Here is a 21,234-nt window from a genome sequence, read left to right on the forward strand (position 1 = left end):
CCACTGAAAGGACAGATGATCTGGCCAGTTTCGGTAATTCACTCCCTGCCCCACACACACTCATCCAACTCTGCAATAGTTAGGAATTGGCTAATACTCTGAAGCATGAGGTTTATATACCCCTTCCAAAATGTATGGACTCCATCATTCAGCCCCAGGGGCTGTGTCTGGTATAAAAATGACAGGGCAACATCACTGATCCACACCTTGATAACCTGCACCCTCAAGACCTCAATGCAAAGCTCAACTCTGCCTATGCATTTAATGAGCCCCATCACTGTTGTTTCTGAGCACTTTGTAGGCTACTCTTCTCCTTTAAATCCTTTCTTAAAATACTGTTCTTCCAAACAAGAATCTGAAGCCCAGTTCTCACCTTCCGGAAGTGCTTGTAATCACATTTTAAACAAATATAAGGATATGTTAATTGCATTAAATGCAAGGAACTATCCAGTCTAGTGTCACACTTTACTACTCAATCAAAGTACTTTTTATTGCCTCTCTTGCCCTTCTTTGCATTTGTATGTTTTCTACTTAGGCCTCAACCCTGCAAAGACTCATATGTATGCTTACCTTTATGCCCTGTGAGTGATCCTGTTGAATTTAAAGATGCCCTTTCATTGCAGTGAACCATCAGTGGGAGTACTCACAACGCATAAAGTTACCTATGTGTGTAAGTCTTTGCAGGACGGGGCCCATAGGGTATAAGTCCCTTGGAGAAGGGAGCAAGTCTTTTTATGTGTATAAAATGCAGAGGGTCGGTGGGTCAATCATGATAACTATCAAGAATGAAGAGAGAGTGATTTATAGATTTTAAGATTAGAAAAGTCTGTTATGATCAGCTAGTCTGACCTTCTCCTGAACTGGAGAGCCTGGTTCTTCCCTGTTTCCCTAAGTGAATGCTATTGAGATCAATCACATGGCTGAACTACAGCAATTGGTTAGGGAAAAAATAGCCTCCCTTATCATGCCTCAAGCCTCACCTACTCATAAGAACAAAACGTTTGTTTCTTTTTCTTTTTCTTTTCTTTTCTTTTCTTTTTTTAAATAAAATACATGGTGGGTGAAAGGAGACTGGCAGTGACTGAAGAGATTTTTCTGCAAGGCTCTGATTCGGTTTGAAAGCACAAACTCTTTCTTCAGACTTCAGCAAATAATGTTAGCATGTTGTGGACTGATTCCTGTGTGGAACTTGTCATTTTTTGCATCTGGCACGCGGAAGGAATAAGCAGCCACGGATGAGACAGCAGCCAATTCAATCTGGGTCTGCTGCATCCAAGGGAAGGGCATCAGCAGCTGCTGTCTCCCAGGATTTGGATCTTGTCCCAGACTCAAACACTATCCTATAGGAATAGTCACGGTAACAAATTGATGACAGAAAGCTTTGTGGACCCACAGGGCACCGTCGCTGCAGTAGGTAAATATGTAAACAATTAACTGCACAACTGCTGGTCATGGATTTAAAAATGACTGATATGGAGTTGACTGCTGGAGAATACAGCACCACAGTCACGGGATTGTCTATGGAAAGTACTTTGCTTAAGGCCAAGAGTAACATGCTATATAATAATATGAGGGGGTGCTACATTAAACTTGCAAGACTTCCAGAGATTCCTAATATGATTAACTAGGAAGAATTCATGCACAGACATTTCTAGCCTGAGTTACTGGGGACCAATATACCGCCATCTCTTTAGTTCAATGCATTTGCCCCACAAACAAAAGAAAATGGTGGCCAGACACTTTCTCTCTGGTTTCATTACCCTGCACCTCTGTGTATGAAAGAAACAAGAGTCTGCCAGTTGCAAGACAAGTTGAAAACATCCAAATTCTGCTCTTATTTGCACTGGTGAAGACAATGGAGTAAAAAAAGGACCTGCTTGAGAGCCTTGAGTGGGGAAGCCTTTAAGTCTTGAAAGCAATTAAATTACTCTGTAGTTACTGTAGTATAACTGAGAGAAGAATCTGGCCCATAACCCTTAAAGACCCCCTCTATGAGAGTCTATCCTGATTACACACAACTTTACTTAAAAACTGAGGGGTTCAGTTAAGTCACAGAATAATTTGTTCAGTCTAAGTCATAATTACGCTCTGTTATTTTTTGCCAGGTTCAGGATTATTGTGGAATTTTCCCTTCACATCTTGAGGATGCTACTCCATTTGCAGATAAATTAATTGCTGGTGATGATATATAGGATTTAGATACAGGTTCTGCTTTCAGAAGAATACTAGTTATGGGTCTGAACTGGGGTAAATCAGTCGCTGCCGTTTTTATGTTTATGGTGGTGTTGCAGGGCTTCTTTTTGCTATACTGTGTTTTGGTTACCTTATTAGGGTACCCTTCAAATATGATCTACCATTAAGCCTTCCATTTTATGTGCCATATTCTTTCCTGAGCTGAGCCAATCTTTCCTATGAATTAGGCATAAATCCACCCATTTGTGTCACAGAGGATGGAGCTGCAGGAAATGCTAATGTAATGGTCAGGTTCACCATTTCCTTATGTCAAAGCCAGGCTTTGGTTGACCTTTGAATTGTTCATGATCACCAGGACTTTAGCTTTAGTTTTGGAGGATCAGGTGGATGAGGATTATGGCAGCAAAGAGTGTGGCAGACTGGAGACTGCTCAGGGCCGCTATTGCCTTTTCCATCTATTTGCTGCCAGAACAAGTTGCCATTAGGAGTTATCTTTGTTAAAAATTATAGCAATGTTAGATTCGCTTGGCCAAATGCATATGTTTTTCCTCATTGGCAACTGCCATTTGCAGTGACTGACTCAGAAGCATTTGAAGTCAAGGGAAACATCCTAAGCTCTTTGGGGCAGTGAGAGTCTTTTTGTTCTGTGCTTGTGCAGTGCCTAGGACAATGGGCCCTGGTCCATGATTGCGGCTCCTAAATGTTATGCAGTACAAATAATATCAGTGGTGAAAAATGAACTGAGGGTTAAAGACAGTGATGGCTGCTCTCCCCACAGGTAGGGCTGGCACTCCTGGTGATGTGATTTAGTGATTTTAGAGCCAAAGAGTGTGAGCTATTATAATCCTTAGCATTTAGAAAATAATTACACTAGGATTTTATCCTGACAAATATTCCTTAATTTTTTTGGTCTAAACAACTGAAAAAGCTGCTTCACTGACTACTGTACCTAAGGCAGTTGCTTTCTCTGGCATTCAAGTCACCTCTTTTAATACCATAAATTATCTCTTAATTAAAGACAGGTTATCTATCAGTACATAATTACAGGTATTAACTCAAAAGACTGTCACATTGTTCACACACATCACTCACAGGAAAAGATTTTCCATGACATAGTTGTAATCAGCTCGACTGCTGTCTGGCAGGAAACATGCAGCAAACACAATGATGGCATTTAGACCATCACCATAGTATCCTGTGGAACAAACAAAAAGGCATTTGTGTCTCAATAAAAGGCTCTTAACCAGATAATCTTAAAAAGAAAATAATGATGGTAGGCCTGAAATATGGTGATTTAAAAAAAATCTAACTTTTTAAGCCTAATGGGGATCAAGTAAATCCTTTTTTTAAGAGGTTATTAAAATCCCAGCTACCTCTGACTTCAGCAGAGATGGAGACATGGTGTACTCAGAAGGGGGCAGGAGTTTGATCCCGTACAAGGGAACAACAGCTCAGGTAAAAAAATTGATTGCTGTACTTAATCTAAAGAAATGGAAATCACCAGAGCTTTTGACATATCAATCCTGAAGACAAGAAGGCTGGGAGAAATGTAGTTGTGGGGGAGAGGTGAATAGAAGACAATCCTGGTAAGGGCAACCTTGACTGTGAACTTTTCCCTGGGCAGGAGTCATACAAAAACATTCCTATGGAAATGTAGAGGTGAGATAACCCTCCTGAATATGCTAATGAACTCTAACACTTGATAAACAGGTTGGGTCAGATGTAGGAGCAAGAGAGGAATTCTCTCTGTGCAATGCAAGGGGAGCTGACAGGCAGATCAAGGAAGGTGAGAAAGAGAGACTAACTTTTTAGACATGTAAGAGCCTTTCCCACCCCATAACTAAGATGAAAATGCCTTTCTTAATTTGGCTAATAAAAAGGTAAGCAAGAGATAGCTATGTTAGGCAAACTGTTTCTTATCTCTTAATTCCCTTTTCTCTCTATTCTCAATCTTGTTTTTTAGGAAATCTGCTGCCTGGTGGGTATTTCAAGTAGACCACTCGTCCAGGGATCAAAGTTTTCAATCTCTAAGGAAACGCACAGGAGGCAAAAGGATTTCTGGAGGTTAATCCCCACCCAGTCTCAGACAAAAAGGCATGGGCAAATGGTCCTCTCCCAGCAAGATGTGTCCAACTGTTGAACGACCAAGGTGGTGGTTAGGCTGGTCACACATGCAGACATCACCTCTCATTCAAGGATCTCAAATATTTTATGAAGGACAGAAAATATAATTATCCTCACATTACAATGGGTACACTGAAACGCGGAGAGGATAAGTGACTGAGAGGAAAAGCGTTCACATCAAGTCTGTGACATAGGTCAGCCTCCTGTCTCTCAGTGCAGTGGTTTATTCATTGATTCACATTGCTTCAAATTCTCATTTTAGAAAGTAGCCTGCAGAAAAATTTTGGTTTTGTTCTCCTGAATTTTTATAATTGAAACATGTCATATTTGATAAAATATAATTTATCTGAATAAGGTGATTGACAGAATTAGCATATTTTTACATTTGCAATTATCCAATTAACAATGCTAATCTCAGAGACATTTTCAAAATCAAACAGCAGCTTGCAATTATACCAACATTTAAATTTGCTTTTTCCTGAACGTGGAGTAAGCAGGAGAAAAAAAGGGCACCCGAACCTCATGTTTGTAAGAGTGTCATACTCAGAGGCCTTGACATGAAGGAATAACCCAGCCTTCTAAAGAAAAATTAGAGGAGAACATCAACCCCCTCATGTTTTATTCTTTCATATTTTCAGACTTAAGTACTGGTCTCAAAAGGGAGAGCAGCGACTGACAAGGCCTTCTGAGACAAGGTGGTTGAGGTAATATCTTCTATTGGACCAGTTTCTGTTGGTTAGACAACATAACCTTCTATGAGCTATATTAGCTGTATTATATATGGGCTATAGTAAGTCCATATTAAGGAACAAGGCAGTATTTTTCTCCTCTTCTTTAAAAGTTGAAATGGGATTTACTTGCTTACAAAAATTCAGAAATCTCCAGGGATTCTCTATACAACTAACATAGTGAAGTCAAGAGCCAGTCCTTTCAACTGGCTCAGGAGCTTAGCATTGCCAGGACATCATGGTAGGTATATTCAGTATTTTATACAGTTCTGCTAAGGGCCTCATCTCGCAGTTCCACATAAACCAAAAAGATAATGCACGGTTGACATTTTTCCTAACCACACAGAAAGAAAGTTTCCACAGACCAAACTAACACGTTATTTATATGTTCTCTAATAGACAAGCAATGCTCATGCAAAGCAATGGTATCTTTTGATCCTTCATCAGCAGACCATAACAATATTTAGCCCAAATTCTCAGTCCACAGTTCAACAGAAGCAGCCAGATTGATCACTGAGGAATTTCCCCAGGAGCTGGTGTGGAAGGAAACCGACTCCCTAGGCTGTTCAGCTGTATCTAATATCCACCCCTCTCCACTCAGATTCTGGCTACCACTCAGATTCTGAACACCACAATCTCTCTCAGGAGTATGGCCAAGTAGATCCAGATAGTGGTGAATCTAGCTAAACTCTGGTGAATTTATTTCTTAAGCAAAAACAACGAGAGTTTTGTAGCACTTTAAAGACTAACAAATTTAATTTCTGCAGGCATAAGCTTTCGTGGGCTCCAGCCCACTTTCTCAGATGCATCTCAGAGCCCACGAAAGCTTATGCCTGCAGAAATTAAATTTGTTAGTCTTTAAAGTGCTACAGAACTCTCATTGTTTTTGCTGTATACAGACTAACACGGCTACCCCTCTGGATTTCTTAAGCAAGTTTCTTTGCTTTCTAAACAGACAAGTTCCACCAGCCCCACTCCTGCTTCTAAATACCTACACAAGGGAAGGGAATCTGATGGAGATGACTTTGTAGTGGTGCCATACCAATTGTTCAGGCTCTCCAAATCCTGCTCCATGCATATGCAGTGAAATTGCATCTCTTCCACATCCAGAGCTAGGGGGAGAGAAGGATCTGACTCTTGATAAATAAAGATTGTGATCCCATTGACTTCAGTGGGGTCAGGATTTCACCCAGTGTTTCTAAATTGGTCAATGCAGTGTTGGTGTGTATTGCTGATTTTAACATTGTTTCCTTCATGAGAATTAAGCTGTTAAATTCTTGCCACGGTAGTTTTGAAAGCAAATCATGCGGTTTCAAGTGGATGGGCTAGAAAACTTAGTAGAGGTTTCCATCTTATATTTGAGTGGTTCTTTGCATAGGAATGAGTAAATTTATCACAATTTTCTATCTGAAGAATAAAAAGAAAAAAATTCACCAAATAGCACATTGCTTGCTGTTGTTGGTGAATGTGTCATGCACATAATGGCTGATACCATCGATTTTATCAACATGTCAAAGACAAGATGCTCACTAGCTCTTAGCACACAACAGCCTGTAAAGGAGGAAGAATGCAGAAGCACAAGGTCAGTTTAACAGGTTATTGCCCTGAAGAAAATGGTAACCACTTCCAAAATGAGTGTTAGAGGTGAGGCAGGGTCCCTTCTCTTGGAAACAGCATTACCATAAATTACTGTCATAGCAGACAGTTTCATTTCTGCTTTTGGCAGCTTGCTAGGTTTAGTTAGTGTTACCTAATTTAACTGAATCTTTCATGCAAGAACAGGACGCACAATAAAGTTGAAAGTATCTGTCAAAGGGGTATGAGACAATTCACACTCATTATACAGCTGCTCACTGCCAGTCTTTTTTCAGTAAAGGTAAGTCATCATTTCTGTTACATTTGCTCAGTGGAATTGCATTGGTATAAACCTGAGTGCCTAAATGGTGGGGAGTGGGTTTAAACCACTTGGCTTTCGCTCCTGGAGAATTGAGTTTATATACTGATTAGTTCATACATAAAACAGAATTGAGCTGTCTAGTCCCCAGTGGAAAACTGTGCATGTTTACAAAGCCATTATAGGATAAAGCAGAGTACAGCACAAAATGTAGTTCCTACTCAAAAGCTAAGTTAGCAGTAATTGTAACAGTAGACTTGTGTGACAAAGGGCCTGTTCCTGCTTCCACTGAAATCAAATGCCAGTCACATCATTGACTGATTTTCATTTTAATAGAAACCATTGTAAGTGCATATATAACACACTGATTTGGAAAGACGTGAATCTTTTCCTATGTATCTAGAGCAATTTATAGGCACATACATTAAAATATAAATAAATACCACTAGCAGTGTGATGATTCTTTCTGTTTTTCTTCCTTAATTATACTGGATATTTTGAAATTATTATTTAATTATACTGGATATTTATGAAATACCTCCAGGGTGTCATCAAGTTCATAGATCTTTAATTGTATTGTTATGGTTGGAAAGTGGTTTTTTTGGAAGTTAAAATAATTGTATTGACTTTTTGTGCACTGGGTGACATGAGTCTCTGAGGGCTTTAATACAGGTTGTGTACCTGCATAGATTTGAGGACCAAATCCTCAATTGATGTAGATCTGTAATTCTATTAACTTCAAGGGAGCTATACTGCTTTATACTAGGTGAGGATCTGACCCTGAAAATATAATGGAAATGATTGCTTAAATTTCTGTACCACTGCTACCACAGTGAGCGACACTACCACAGTGAAAAAACTCATAGGACCTCAGTGGTTATACTCGTGTGTGTTAACAACAGCCATTCAAAGTTAATAAACAGCACACCCACTACCTTTCTCATATGAATAGTATATCCAAAGGGGTCCTGAACCTGATATGTGAATGGAAAGGCATTTTTAATTTTTCATTTTCTTATTTTAAGTATCTATGGCAAAAAGTCCAATAGGGTAAATAATTTGGGGTGGACTTACTACTGTATCAGGACTGGTGGTGCTTTTAGGTTGTTAATGAACTGAAGGATTAAGGGAGACCTGACCAGACCTGAAGAAGAGCTGTGTGTGGCTCGAAAGCTTGTCTTGCTCACCAATGGCAGTTGATCCAATAAAAGATATTACCTCATCCACCTTGCCTCTCTCATACTACCCGTACACAACTTAAATGAGGTCACTTTCCTATTTTTAAAATGGATGTTATATTTGATGGACTGTCTAATAATTACCAAGAATACAAGGAACACAAAATAAATGATTGGCTCAGTTTGCTGGTGAAAGGCTGCCTGCTGAGGCTCATGAATGGCGGAAAATAACTTAGCAATTTTCCGGATTAATCATGGGCACATATGGTGCTGAAGCCCCTGGGAAGCACTGCATACCTTACTGGCAGGTTTTCCTTTACCCTCCCATTTGGAATCGTACACCCTTGCTCTGGAAAATGACTACAGTCATGCACAGAATTAAAGTAGTTTAATGAATCATGGAACAGGATACTTCATGCTGCAAAAAATATTACTGCTATAGCCTATAGAATAGATTTTTCAGTAGATCTGGCTATAGAAAAACCAAAGCATTCCCTCTTTACTGAAAGGGAATTGTATGCTATGAGTATCAGGCAGCTCATAAGGCTATTATATTAGCTAGTTTGCTGCTGTCGAGATGCTCAGGTATTTAAAGTACCTATCCCCTCACTTCTACCACTGCCATGTTGAATCAAACATTAGGCCTGACTCAGGCAGATCTCCGTTTACACCAGTTTTATATTGAAGTCAATTTATTTCATTGGAGTTGCTTTTGATTTGCCCCAGTGTAAGTTAGAACAGAATCAGGGCCATTGCCTCTCCCAGAAATAATTCAGCAAAGCAAAGGAATACTGTTGAGGGATGTAACCCATTCCCCATGTCTGCAGGTAACCCATTCTTTCCAAGTGAACTTCCAACATCTGTGTGGATTTAAATTTACCCCAGATGGCACAGAAAGAGTTGATCTCCCTGTACCTTTGGAAAGATTCACGCTGCCGGGGAGGGTAGGTTGTGTTGCTGTACAATTATTCTTCTATGGTATTTCTGCCAGAGGTAAGTGGCTTTAAGTTCCACTGGGGGCTCTATAAGAGCCCAGATGGCAAAGGTTGCTAAATTGGGGCATCCTATGGTTAAACTAGTCAAGTCCCCTTTCCTGACAATCCCATTCATTTTTGGGTCTATGCTAGTGGCCTGCTGGCTCTCTAATGAATAGGAGTTTGCAGCTGCTTTTTGCCATCACAGTCTCCTTCCTACCAGACTTGCTGCAAATGGGCTCTGCAGCTGGGACTTCAGCAACAACAGCCCAAGCATGAATCTGGCCCCCTAGCCATGATAAAATGTACCTTAATGGGAGGATCTCAGCCAATGTGGCTGAAGAATAAACTCAATTTTCCGACTGTCGGATGAAGCCTGCTTTTTCATATCACTCTGTAAATGTTTTTAGGAGTTGCCTACCTCCATGGGAAATAACTTTTTTGTAAGGCTCAATGGCTTTCATATCAATCCTCTGCTCCTGTTCTCCAATCACTACCGTTCTCCATAACCTGTTGTCTTCTCGCTCTTCCTCAGCAGTATACTCTGGAATGGATTCAGACTCCTCCTGGAAAACATCCCTAATGGCAGCTTGGTCTTCTGAAAAATAAAACAGCAGATATTCCTATAGTTTCTTCATAACTAGAGTGGTCCAAATTTGTTCTCAGTTCCACTGTAAATTTGTAGTAACTCAGTGAACTCAACTGTCCCTCTAAAGCCATTAGAGTTTCTCTGGAGTGACCATGCTACAAACGAGAACAGAATTTGATCCTGTAACAGCCATTTGGTCAGACCTGCCTCCTCTTTTGCCATTTTGAACATGCTAACAGTAACAGATCCAGTGCAGAATTGCCAAGGGTTTTTACATTTTGTAGGTAACAAAATGGAATGTAACTCACTGATCAGCAACTTGCAACTCTTCGAAGATACATGGGCTGCTGGTGTGATAACTGCACCAAAATTGTGAAGTACAAAGTTAAGATGGAGAAATTAATCCCTTGATCATACTAGTGCCTCACTGAGGAGGTGGGGAGGGGAGAATTAACAATAGGCCTACATTGTTCTCAACTTTCTTTCCCTTTTATCAAGTGTTCCTCCTTTTTTTCTATTTTCTTCTTTCTTTTTTATGTGGATGTCAGAGGTCTGACGTTAAGAAATATCAGATTAAACCAAACAAAATTCAGACTGTTACTCCACATTCAAAAACATCAGACTCAAATGATAATGACACTGCATTGTGCTGCCACTACTCCAAATGGCTGGCTGCTCAAATATTTTAAACAAAACTTTCAGGGTGTGTATTTTATTCCCTGTAATCCCTTTCATCTAAGGATGAAATCTTAGTTCCCTGCTAAACGGATCAAATAAAAGCACAGCAAGAAGTAATTTTCTCTCTTCACCCATTCTCACCCCCTAATCAATGACTGTGAAGAGGCCTCAACTACTTCCCCATTGTTGTTCCTTAAACTTGGATATATATATATATATATATATATATATATATATATATACCTGCCATTTGATTTCTATTTCTTGCATCTGACGAAGTGAGTTACAGCCCATGAAAGCTTATACCTGCAGAAATTAAATTCATTAGTCTTTAAAGTGCTACAGGACTCTTGTTGTTATGGCTGCTATTGTATGTCTAACTGTAGCCCAGGTTGCCAGATTTAGTGGTGGGCTACAGAAAAATTAACATAATTCATTTGTAGTTGGAATTACTTAATTTCTTTCCCTAGCTATTGACTACAATGAAGGATTTCTCAGTAAATCTGTTCCTATTTTCCATCTATTCTTTATTAATCTTGCTGGAACATTTTACCATTTTGAACACAGAGCATGAAGAAGCAGGCAGGCTGAGCAAACATCTCCTGGCCTTAAAGAGAGGAAATAATCCTGAAGATGGACATGGCAGAGAAGAACAGAATTTTTTTTTCAGCATGATGTACATAAATAGTCTTAGATGAAAAGGCTAAATACAGCTAGCAAGGAGATTTGGGAATAAATGGAAGCAAGGATTTTAAACTCTTACAAAAAAAGCCAAGAATGTAATACGTTTGGCTGAATCGACAAATATTTTTACATTTTGTCTTTATGTTGACATATATCTGTTCTGTTTAATGCAGCATCTTGAACTAATTGCACAAATGGAAAGTACATATGTTCCTTCCAATACACATTTACTCATGTAGGTCAAGTTACTGATGCAAGTGTTTGTAGGAAAGGGCCCTTATTCTGTGTGTTAATCTACAAATTTACACACACAGCTCATACGTCTGTGTACACATAAGCAAGTAAAAACCATTTATTTATGTCTGAACTCTGGTGATATCATAGCAGAATTTTCATAAACCTTCTCAGTTCATCACTAGCTTCAAGCTCTGAGCAGCTGACTTCCCAGTGATCTGATGAACACCATCCATCCATCTCCTCACTGGTCGTCCCCTACTATGATGAGCCATCATTTTTTATTACTTCCATGATAACTTTCTCAAGTTTATTTCCATCTCTATGCCTGATGTGGCCAAAGTACATAAGTTTGCACTTGTTTATTTCCAGCAGTAGGGTCTGCATCTCTCCAATAATATTTCTAACATAAGTATTTGTCTCTTTCCGTCCAGGAAATAGGGAAGAGTATTTGCAAGTACTACATCTCAAAGGCTTCAATTTTCTTTTTCTCAGAATCATTAATTCCCACTCACACCCATAGCTTGCAATGGAAAAAATTAAGCTTTTTACCAGTCAGATCTTCATACTTTTCAAAATGCTATGGTTCTTCCAAACTCTGGCTGAGTGAGCCATTCCTAGTCTTTTCCCGATTTCTTCAGAATAGCCTCTTTGGTTGGTGTCACATTCTTGGTGCAATCCAGACCAGTGAGGTGTTGGGTCATCACCTGCCCAGTAACTATGGGTGCCTCAAATGCTCTGCTGTTGTGGTTCAGAGCCTGGACACCAACAGCCATCAGAAAAGCATGCACGGAGTGTCGGTGTGTTAAGCAGTTCTAGCTATGCACTCTGATTCTGGCAGTCTGCTTGTCACATCCCAGGCATACTCTGATATCTACCAGCCTTTGTTACTAGTAGCCAAGTGACTCCAACACTCAGTTCCAAATTTTCTTCAAACTGTGTGCTCTGCAATGTCCAGCCCTCTCCTGGACCAGTCAGAGGAATAACAAGGTTTGTTTGCTCCTTTAAAGAGTCAATATCCAATAGCTTACCACATTAAACTGGATTTAACAGTCATTTCAATTCAAATACAGCACTGGGTTGGCTTAAATTAAAATTAAACAAATTTATTAACAACAGGAGAAAGGATTTTAAGTGAATTCAAGTATAAAAGATTGAATTAGAAATGGTTACAAGCAAATATAACTGAAAATACTTTCTAGAGACTAACATTTAACAGAAATATAGTCATGATTCAAGGTAAGATCCTTACCACACCTTCTGGCAACATGGCTGACCCCCTCTCGCCCACTTGGTCAAGATCTCTCCCCAAAGACAAAGTGCTCGGTTCCATTATCATTTCAGGTGAGAGATAACTTGGGATTCTTTACCCCTCTCTTTTATAATCCAGTAAACCTTTGAAATGGATTCTTCTGAAGGTTACCTCCCACAGTAAAGTTCATTCAGTTTTACATTTACAATACTGACACAACAGTCAATTATTAAAAGTATAAAATACAACTGTATTTTTAAAAAATGAGAGATAAATTTTCACATTGTATTTTCAATTTTGTTTTGTTTTTATTCCCACCACCTTGGAAGTTCAAAAGTGAAGTTTGCAGACCATAATTTATTTTTTTCATTTATGCAACTTGCTATATAACTTATGAAAAAAGTGACATTTGCTTATACACTGTCTCTATTTCCTTGTTCATGTGCACAAGAAAGTCGTGACACGACAACTCCAGCCTCTATTTCTATTCCCTAAGCCTATCTGCACTTATTTTACTTTCCTCTTCAGAAGTGTGTCATGCAGCTGAATTTTTAATAGTTTTTCTTTGTTAGCTGTTATGGCTTCATTCATAATATGTGAAAGATAATATATGTATGCAATACATACTTTTATGTAATAGTATTACAGTTAAATTTGTCACCTACATAAAGCATGAGCAAAAGGACGTCATGTTGGTGCTGAAGAAGGGAAGCCCTGACATCATCCTATGCACAACAAGGCAGCATACACAGACCTATCCACTCAGGCCGACATTAGAAAATTGAACTATTCCTAACTGAGCTGATGAAAATGCACTGGTTTAATACAAACAGTTCAGCGTGTCCACACTAGCCATTCATACCCATATACTGAACTACTGTAGTTTTGCCCTGTGTTCACGTAAGCATTGTCCTAAATAGTTTAGCTGCAATGGTCCCTGCAGTTTTTGGCACAACATCTTGGAAGCACTGGTTTCAGGGGTGAGAGTTTGAAAGGCCATAAGTATACTGTGGAGCAGTAAGGGGCACATTATCTGAAACACTTAACTCTGCATTGTTTTAGTGCTGTCTAAGGCTCTTGAGGCACTTGGAAGAAAGGAAGGTGATCAGGAATAATCAGCATGGATTCACCAAGGGCAAGTCATGCCTAACTAACCTGCCTGCCTTCTATGATGAGATGACTGGCTCTGTGGATGTGAGGAAAGTGGTGGATGTGATATATCTTGACTTTAGCAAAACTTTTGATACAGTCTCCCACGATATCATTATCAACAAGTTAAAGAAGTATGGGTTGGATGAATAGTCTATAAAACGGATAGAAAGCTGCTCAGATCATCAGGCAAAACGGGTAGTGATCAATGGCTCGTGATCAATGGCTCAATGTCTAGCTGGCAGCCAAGAACAAGCAGAGTGCTCAAGGGTCGGTTTTGTTCAACATCTTAATTAATGATCTGGAGGATGGGGTGGATTGCATGTTCAGCAAGTGTGTAGATGACACTAAGCTGGAGGGGAATCATAGATACACTGAAGGGTAGGGATAGGATACAAATTTCAGGATTGGGCCAAAAAAAAATCTGATGAGGTCCAACAAGGATAAGAGTCCTGCACTTAGGATGGAAGAATCCCATGCACTGCTACAGACTGGGGACCAACGCACTGGGTAGCAGTTCTGCAGAAAAGGACCTGAGGGTTACAGTGGCCAAGAAGCTGGACATGAGTCAACACTGTGCCCTTATTGTCAAGAAGGCTAATTGCATATTGGGCTGCATTGGCAGCATTACCAGCAGATCGAGGGAAGTGATTATTCCTCTCTATTTGGCCCTGGTGAGGCCACATTTGGAGTATTGTGTCCAGTTTTGGGGTCCCCCACTACAGAAAGGAGTGAACAAATTGAAGAGAGTCCAGAAGAGAGCAACACAAATGATTAGGGGGCTGGAGCACAAAACTTATGAGGAGAGGCTGAGGGAACTAGGCTTGTTTAGTCTGCAGAAGAGAAGAATGAGGGAGGATTTGATAGCAGCCTTTAACTACCTGAAAGGGGGTTCCAGGGAGGATGGAGCTAGGCTGTTCTCAGTAGTGTCAGATGACAAACAAAGAGCAACAGTCTCAAGTTGCAGTGGGAGAGGTCTAGGTTGGATATTAGGAAAAACTTCTTCACTAGGAGGATGGTGAAGCACTGGAATGGGTTACCTAGGGAGGTGGTGGAATCTCCATCCTTAGAGGTTTTTAAGGTGCAGCTTAACAAAGCCCTGACTGGGATGATTAGTTGGAGTTGGTCCTGCTTTGAGCAGGGGGTTGGACTAGATGACCTCCTGAGAGCCCTTCCAACCCTACTCTTCTATGATTTTATGTCTGTACTGGTTCTAAATCAGTGAAGGCTGAAACAGCTCCAACTGAACTAATACTGAGTCCTGTTGAAAGCAAGTCTTTGGCCCAAAGATAAATCATTTGGAGCACTTCTGTGTATAGACTAAAGGGGCCAGTTCCTCATCTGATGCAAATCAGGTTGGCTTCACTGTTTTAAAGGTGTTTTAGAAGCATGCTAAGAGGCTCAAAATGTTCTTACCAAATTCTCCAGTGCTGACAAGGCCTTATGCATTCTAGGAGAAAAAGGGCAGTATTTTTTTTATTACTACTCAGAAAATATTTCATGAATGAATCAGATTATACCTGTAACCTTTTGAATTAATAAAATGTTGAACCTTCTGGTATACACCACCATGGGAAAAATAGAAGTATGTATTAGTATTTTATTTACAAGCTTTTTTGTAAAAGTCCACATTTCTATGTTTAAATTACTTGATCAATCTCATGGTCCAGGAAAAGGAGAGGAGTAGTTCTTCAGGATACAAGATCCAGGACTAATATCGAGTTCATCTTTAGATGCTCAGAGACAGTTTTGTAGATCCCATTCTAACCATACTCATAGGTTTGCCAGTTTTGGTTGGATGTATTCCTGGAGATTTCATCACATGACATAATATTTAATTAGAGAGTAATCTTTAATTCCTGGAGAGTCCCAGACAATCCTGGACAACCCCTTGCTTGATAAATTGATAGCAATGAAAACCGGGGAGCTGGAGTTGTCATTAACAATCACTTGCACAAACTGGACTCATCTTAGTCATTTGTGCTTTGCCAGAATGATAATGGCTCTGCCCCTTCCTGAACTTCCCAGATCAAACTTCAACTTTATTGAGAAGGATTCTGAGTCTCACTCTTTGGATTGGATACCTGGCACAGGACGTGTTGACTCTGATTGGCTATAGAAGTAAATCAAACAATTTGATTTAGATGCTATTTTTTCACTGCCAACACATCTTTGTAAAGACACGATTCTCCTGGGAGGATTTTCTTCCTACTCAGCTAGTCTGCTTTCTGATTTTAGGGTCTTTTTTTTCCCACATGTACGGTACATGCAGCACTTAAATCAACTTGAGGCTGTTTTTCGCTTATCTGAATAGAGGATTAAATTCCCTGAGCAGAGTTCTGCCAGTTCACATAGACATATAAAGTCCAATCCAGAACATAACCCTCCAAGTGTATGAAATAATAGGAATGGACACCTTGAACTCTTTAAGTTAATGGTACTGGGCAAATGGCTCATATTTAGTGAATAAATGATGAGCTGTCTGATTTAGAACGTGACATAAAAACATGAGGCCAAATTCAGACTTGGAGTGAATGGGAACAAGTCCCATTGGAAATCATTGGAATTTGCATCCATTTTGCATCCTGCTGATTTTCCCCCCTTTTCTTATATTCAGAAATAGTTAGCTTACATGCAGTATTCAATATATTCAAATTCTGAAAACCTCTCTGCAGCTACCAGGGTGGATTTTTTTTTGGTTTTTATATTTCAGACTCCCCATGTCTGCCCATACCGAGCTCTGTCCTCTAACCAGAAGTGACATTAGAGATGCTTATGGATGGCTGATATCCTCTTTGGCAATAACAACTTAAGCTGACATTACTGTTCCTTGCATATTCAAATGATCATTCCAGATACTTTTAATTTACAATGTCCTCTCTGGTAATAGAACATTTATATGTAAGGAAGAATTTAGTTTAAATATTTTTTTTTTAAAAGTTGCTCTCTGTTTTTGGTTGTGAACGTGTGGTTCCCTGTATATAAACAAACACATTTTAATTATTATTCATCTACACAAATAACCACATTGTATATAAGACCAATTATTTACTAAAAAGAATTAGTACAATAACCAGATCCCTCGAACCATGAGAACTGTCGAATTAAGCAATGCTATAAATTGTTCTATATATGCAGTACGAGAGAGAATGGTATCAGGGTTAATGCAGTAGAATGAGATTCAGCTGATCACAATTCACTTACGTGATTCTGCCACACACAAACTTATATGACCTTGGACAAGTCACTTCACCTCTCTGTCCTTTAGCCCGCAACTAGGAAACAGGGATAATACTTCCTTTATCCCACACTTTGTCTGTCTTGTCTATATAGACTGCCTACTCTTCACTGCAGGCACTGATGTGCTTACCTAGCATGTTTGGGCACCAAAACTGGTTGTGGCCTTTAGGCGATACCGTAACACAAATAAATAATAATAATAATAAAACATTAACTGTGAAACATGTTACGTTTCACTGCTGACCCTCAGAATAGTGCTGATCAACGTAACATGCACAGTAAGTTTGTTCTGATAAATTTCAAAGTCTGTACTGGCTTTTATTCTGATATAATATCTATCTAGAACTGTATGAACAGAACAAAAAACTCTGTGTCTACTTATCTGATGACTATCAAGATTTGGCCAGGTGTTCACAGAAATTTTATAACAGGGAGACTTTTATTCTGCTGTAATATGTCCCATAAGGACTTTCATTGTACCGTGTTTTTCTTTGCAGGACTGGGATTCCAGACCCATATGCTTCATTAACTGTATGTTGTTTTGCAGCATTTTCTTTAAAATGGGAATAGAGATTAATATAAACTGATATTTTATTTTAAAAACTTGCAGTCCAAATACTGAATCCAAACAATGATTCCCATTCATTTGCTAGCAACACAAAATCTAACTTGCTTTAACTTAATCAAGAAAGAATGCTGAATTCACTGGAACTCTATATTCTGTTGCAGACACTATATCCAGCTGGAGAAGCATTTCATATACAGAATTAAGGCTTTGGTCAAGTTAACACATAAGCATGTGCTTAAGTTTGTAGTAGTCCCATTGATTCCAAGATCCTAAATGTATGTTGGATCGGGCCTAAGTGAAAATAATTTAAATGCTGGATAAACTTTCATCTTAATACAATGTACAGTACTCTATAACATTATTAGGGCCAGATTAATTCCCAGTGGTACAGGTAAGGTACCAGTGAGGTAAATCTCTTCTTCCGGCACTGATCTGGCCCACTGCACCATAGGGGGATAACTACAGTGGAAAGCTGGTGGTGTTTACACTGACACCATCACTCAGGGGAAGGACAGCTTTAATTTCTTTTGGTTTAGGAAGTTATCTGCTAGGTATTGCCAGGAAGTATGTTCGATTGAGTTTTATGTAATCTCTTCATTAATGATGTAGAAGAGGAGGTAAACAAAACTTTCATGAAACATAAATGGGTGTTATCCCAAACATTGATGAGGACAAAGAGAACACAAAGGAACCTATGGAGATTAGAATCATGGATAGAAAATAACAAAATAAGATTCATCTTGCTAAAATGCAAGCTATGATATCAGCAAAAATAAACTGAAACAAATATATTCACTGGGATGGAGAAATCTGGAAATGAATAATGTTAAGAGACAGGATCAAATTTTCAAAACTGCCAATGTACTGCCTAGTTTTGGAACATAACATATTGAAAACCAAAGTAGTAATACCTATAACTGTAATTCACCCTGTACTGATTGTCACATAATTGGTTGGTTCCAAAATGTGCTCCTAAACAAAGAGGGATTTTTCTCAGGACAAATACTATGGTAGTGCTGGGGAGAGAGAGGAGTCTGAACCTCTACATTTCTAGGGCTAGCTATTCTTACCTCCATGATAATCAGCTACTCAATCAAGCCATTTTTTTCTATGGCCCTAAAGAAGTAAAGAGCACTGATTATTTTCCAGGGGAAGAAAGAATGATGAATGAATAGAAAAGCTTATGAATAGAAAATGGAACTATTTGGAAATCCTGCCTCAAATCTGAAGTATTAGATCTACTTACACAGCCTAAATGTTGACACACAAGAGACAGATTTAGGCCCATCTAAAACAATGAGGAAAAGCCATCTAAAAACAATGAGGCATATTATCTTTTGCCTTTCCAGTCTGGTTCATTACCATTTCCAGTGTATTCAAAAGAATCTGCTTCATCAGGTGTGTCAAGATCATCTACATTGATGTCAATTTCATCTGGTGTATCCAGATTATCATCAGAAAGGACAGAACCTTCACTTCGGTCCAAAGAAAGATTGATGTTTGGAGCTGTGAGCTTTATTCTTCTGGGATGGGAGCCATTAAGATCCAGAGAATTAGGTGGCTCTAAATAAATATGAAGAAAGAGAAGTGCATCTGTATTAGATAAATGTGTTCTACTGAATACTTTGTATAACTTCAAGCACATGTAACAATGAGATTTTCTATCAACTAGTCATTTAAAATTGTATAACCTATAAAATCAACTGTAAAAAAAAAGTTTACATGAAACCAAAATAGAATTATGTCTACAAAAATGTCAGATGTAGCTAGAAGCTCTAAATTACATGACATTCCAGTGACCTCAGTGAGATACACATGGACACATCCCAGGACAGAATTTTGGTATTAAATGTCCATAAAAATGATCATTATATTTAAATAACAGAAGAATGATTTGAATTACCATATGATCCAAACTCTCATAGTAAACCAATATTGACCATAATCACTTTCTCTTAAATTGTTCAAAATGGGATTTATCTCCTTTGAAGACAGGCCTGAGCCAGAAAGTTCAGATTAGGTTCCCACCTTTTCCAAATTTCTGTAATATTTAGATATGGATGTACTTTTTACTTATTATTACAAAATTATGGGCCAAAAGCAAAGTTCAGATCTGCTTCTGAGGGTATATGTGGAGTACACAATTCATTTCAATGTTGAATGAAGCCACCTTTGAATCCAGGAAGAATGAATATACCTGTAGGTATCCATTGTACTATGTATTTAGTATCTTTCCTGTGGTTTTATTTTGTAAATACAATGCGCTGTATTTTTCCTGATTATATAATGTCAAATTCTATACACTGGTAGTTACAGATATGCAACATAACCTTGTTCCTCAGAGTTGGGTGTAAATAAAGTTATTCTTGGTTAATTAAAATACAAGTTAGGCATGGTTTCCTTCCTGCTACTGCATTTTAAGCAACATTTTATGCTGTCTTCTTTGGATTAGTGTATTTTAATATGTGAATTTACTTACCACATTTAGACTGAATTCACTTTTAACATACTTAAGGTAGAGTATTTAATTATCTCAGGAATTAAATGTATTAACAGAAGGATGATACCAGGGCACAAGAGAAAATATGTGGCACATTGCTAATAATTATCATTTTTCAACTGAAGTACTGGATTAACTAAATAAAGCAAACTTAACACTTTTTTCCTAACACTGAAATGATGCCTTGCCAGCAGAGAAACATCCTTCTCACTGCATAATTAAATGCCTGGGAATCAGATATAATTGAAAGAATGAATAAATGTTTCTCTCACCAAGCCTGATCTCTGTAGCATCAGGGCTTAGTACACCCTCCTCAAAGGGGATGTCCATTCCCACATCCTCTGGTACCAGTCTGCGGGGGGGAAAAAAAGCAATATCTTAAATTAGCATATTTTATATGCAAGATGACCAAGATTGAAAGATAATAATTTGATCTAATTTGGAGCACTGTCTTTCCTCAGAAATGTCAAATTTTAATATTTGATTTGCAAATGGGCTACAGTGATACAGAGGTGACCAAAATGTGGCTGATGGAATGTGTCTATGTAGCTCTTGGTTACCCTCATTGTTGATATGGGGATGTGACCCCAGGGACTGTAGGCCCCAGCACACAATCCCGCACTTGAGTTTGGATAAGGATATAGCATGGTGTAACCACACTTCAGCAGTATACAGTCGTCTCGATTTTATGCAAATAAATTATGGCTTTTGGACATTCAGACTAAAAGGATATTACATTGTTGTGATTTTATTCATATTTCAGAACTATTTTCCATGGAAATCCATCACTTCACACCTTTAGAGAACGTAGAATATGCATGTGAATCAGCTAAAGTGTCTCACTCTGTCATGGAATTTCAGAGAGACATGTCTAGGACTGAAAGAACTCAGAAGTCTAAAAATGATATCCTGGAATTCTGTGACAGATTTTCTCTGTTATTATGTTGCAAAAACTACAAAACATTTAACTTGCCTATCAGGTTATATTAGGAAAACATTAGGAAACTGTACTAATAATTATACCTGAAAATGACTATTAATAGGGACAATGTATAGCAAACACTGAAAACAATTGCAAATGTTAGACTTTTAAAAAATAATTCACTTTAGTGGTGTGGTGTTCATTTCCATTTTACGTTCACTTTTTATAAAAATTTTACAAAAAAAAAGTTTGCTAGGAGGAATGTTCACAGAAACAACAAATTTGAAATGAATATGGTAGAATATCAAAAGTGAATTTCAATTTCAT

General features: G+C 38.6%; 1 protein-coding gene across 5 annotated transcripts in view; it reads right to left on the reverse strand.

Moving 5' to 3' along the window:
- Nucleotides 1-21,234, reverse strand: part of PRUNE2 (prune homolog 2 with BCH domain) — a 185,305-nt gene that overhangs the window by 13,079 nt on the left and 150,992 nt on the right. For all 5 annotated transcript variants that reach the window (XM_067569164.1, XM_067569163.1, XM_067569162.1 and 2 more), the window contains 4 exons: nucleotides 20,258-20,337; nucleotides 18,848-19,048; nucleotides 9,513-9,689; nucleotides 3,286-3,388 (listed from right to left, as the gene is read on the reverse strand). In XM_067569164.1, the coding sequence (XP_067425265.1) occupies nucleotides 3,286-3,388; nucleotides 9,513-9,689; nucleotides 18,848-19,048; nucleotides 20,258-20,337 (561 nt within the window). The remainder of the gene's footprint in view (nucleotides 1-3,285; nucleotides 3,389-9,512; nucleotides 9,690-18,847; nucleotides 19,049-20,257; nucleotides 20,338-21,234) is intronic.

The sequence above is a fragment of the Emydura macquarii genome, unplaced genomic scaffold (genome assembly GCF_026122565.2).
Source record: "Emydura macquarii macquarii isolate MOO-44397 ecotype Brisbane River unplaced genomic scaffold, CSIRO-AGI_Emac_v2 contig_2897, whole genome shotgun sequence".
In the NCBI taxonomy this organism is placed as follows: Eukaryota; Metazoa; Chordata; order Testudines; family Chelidae; genus Emydura; species Emydura macquarii.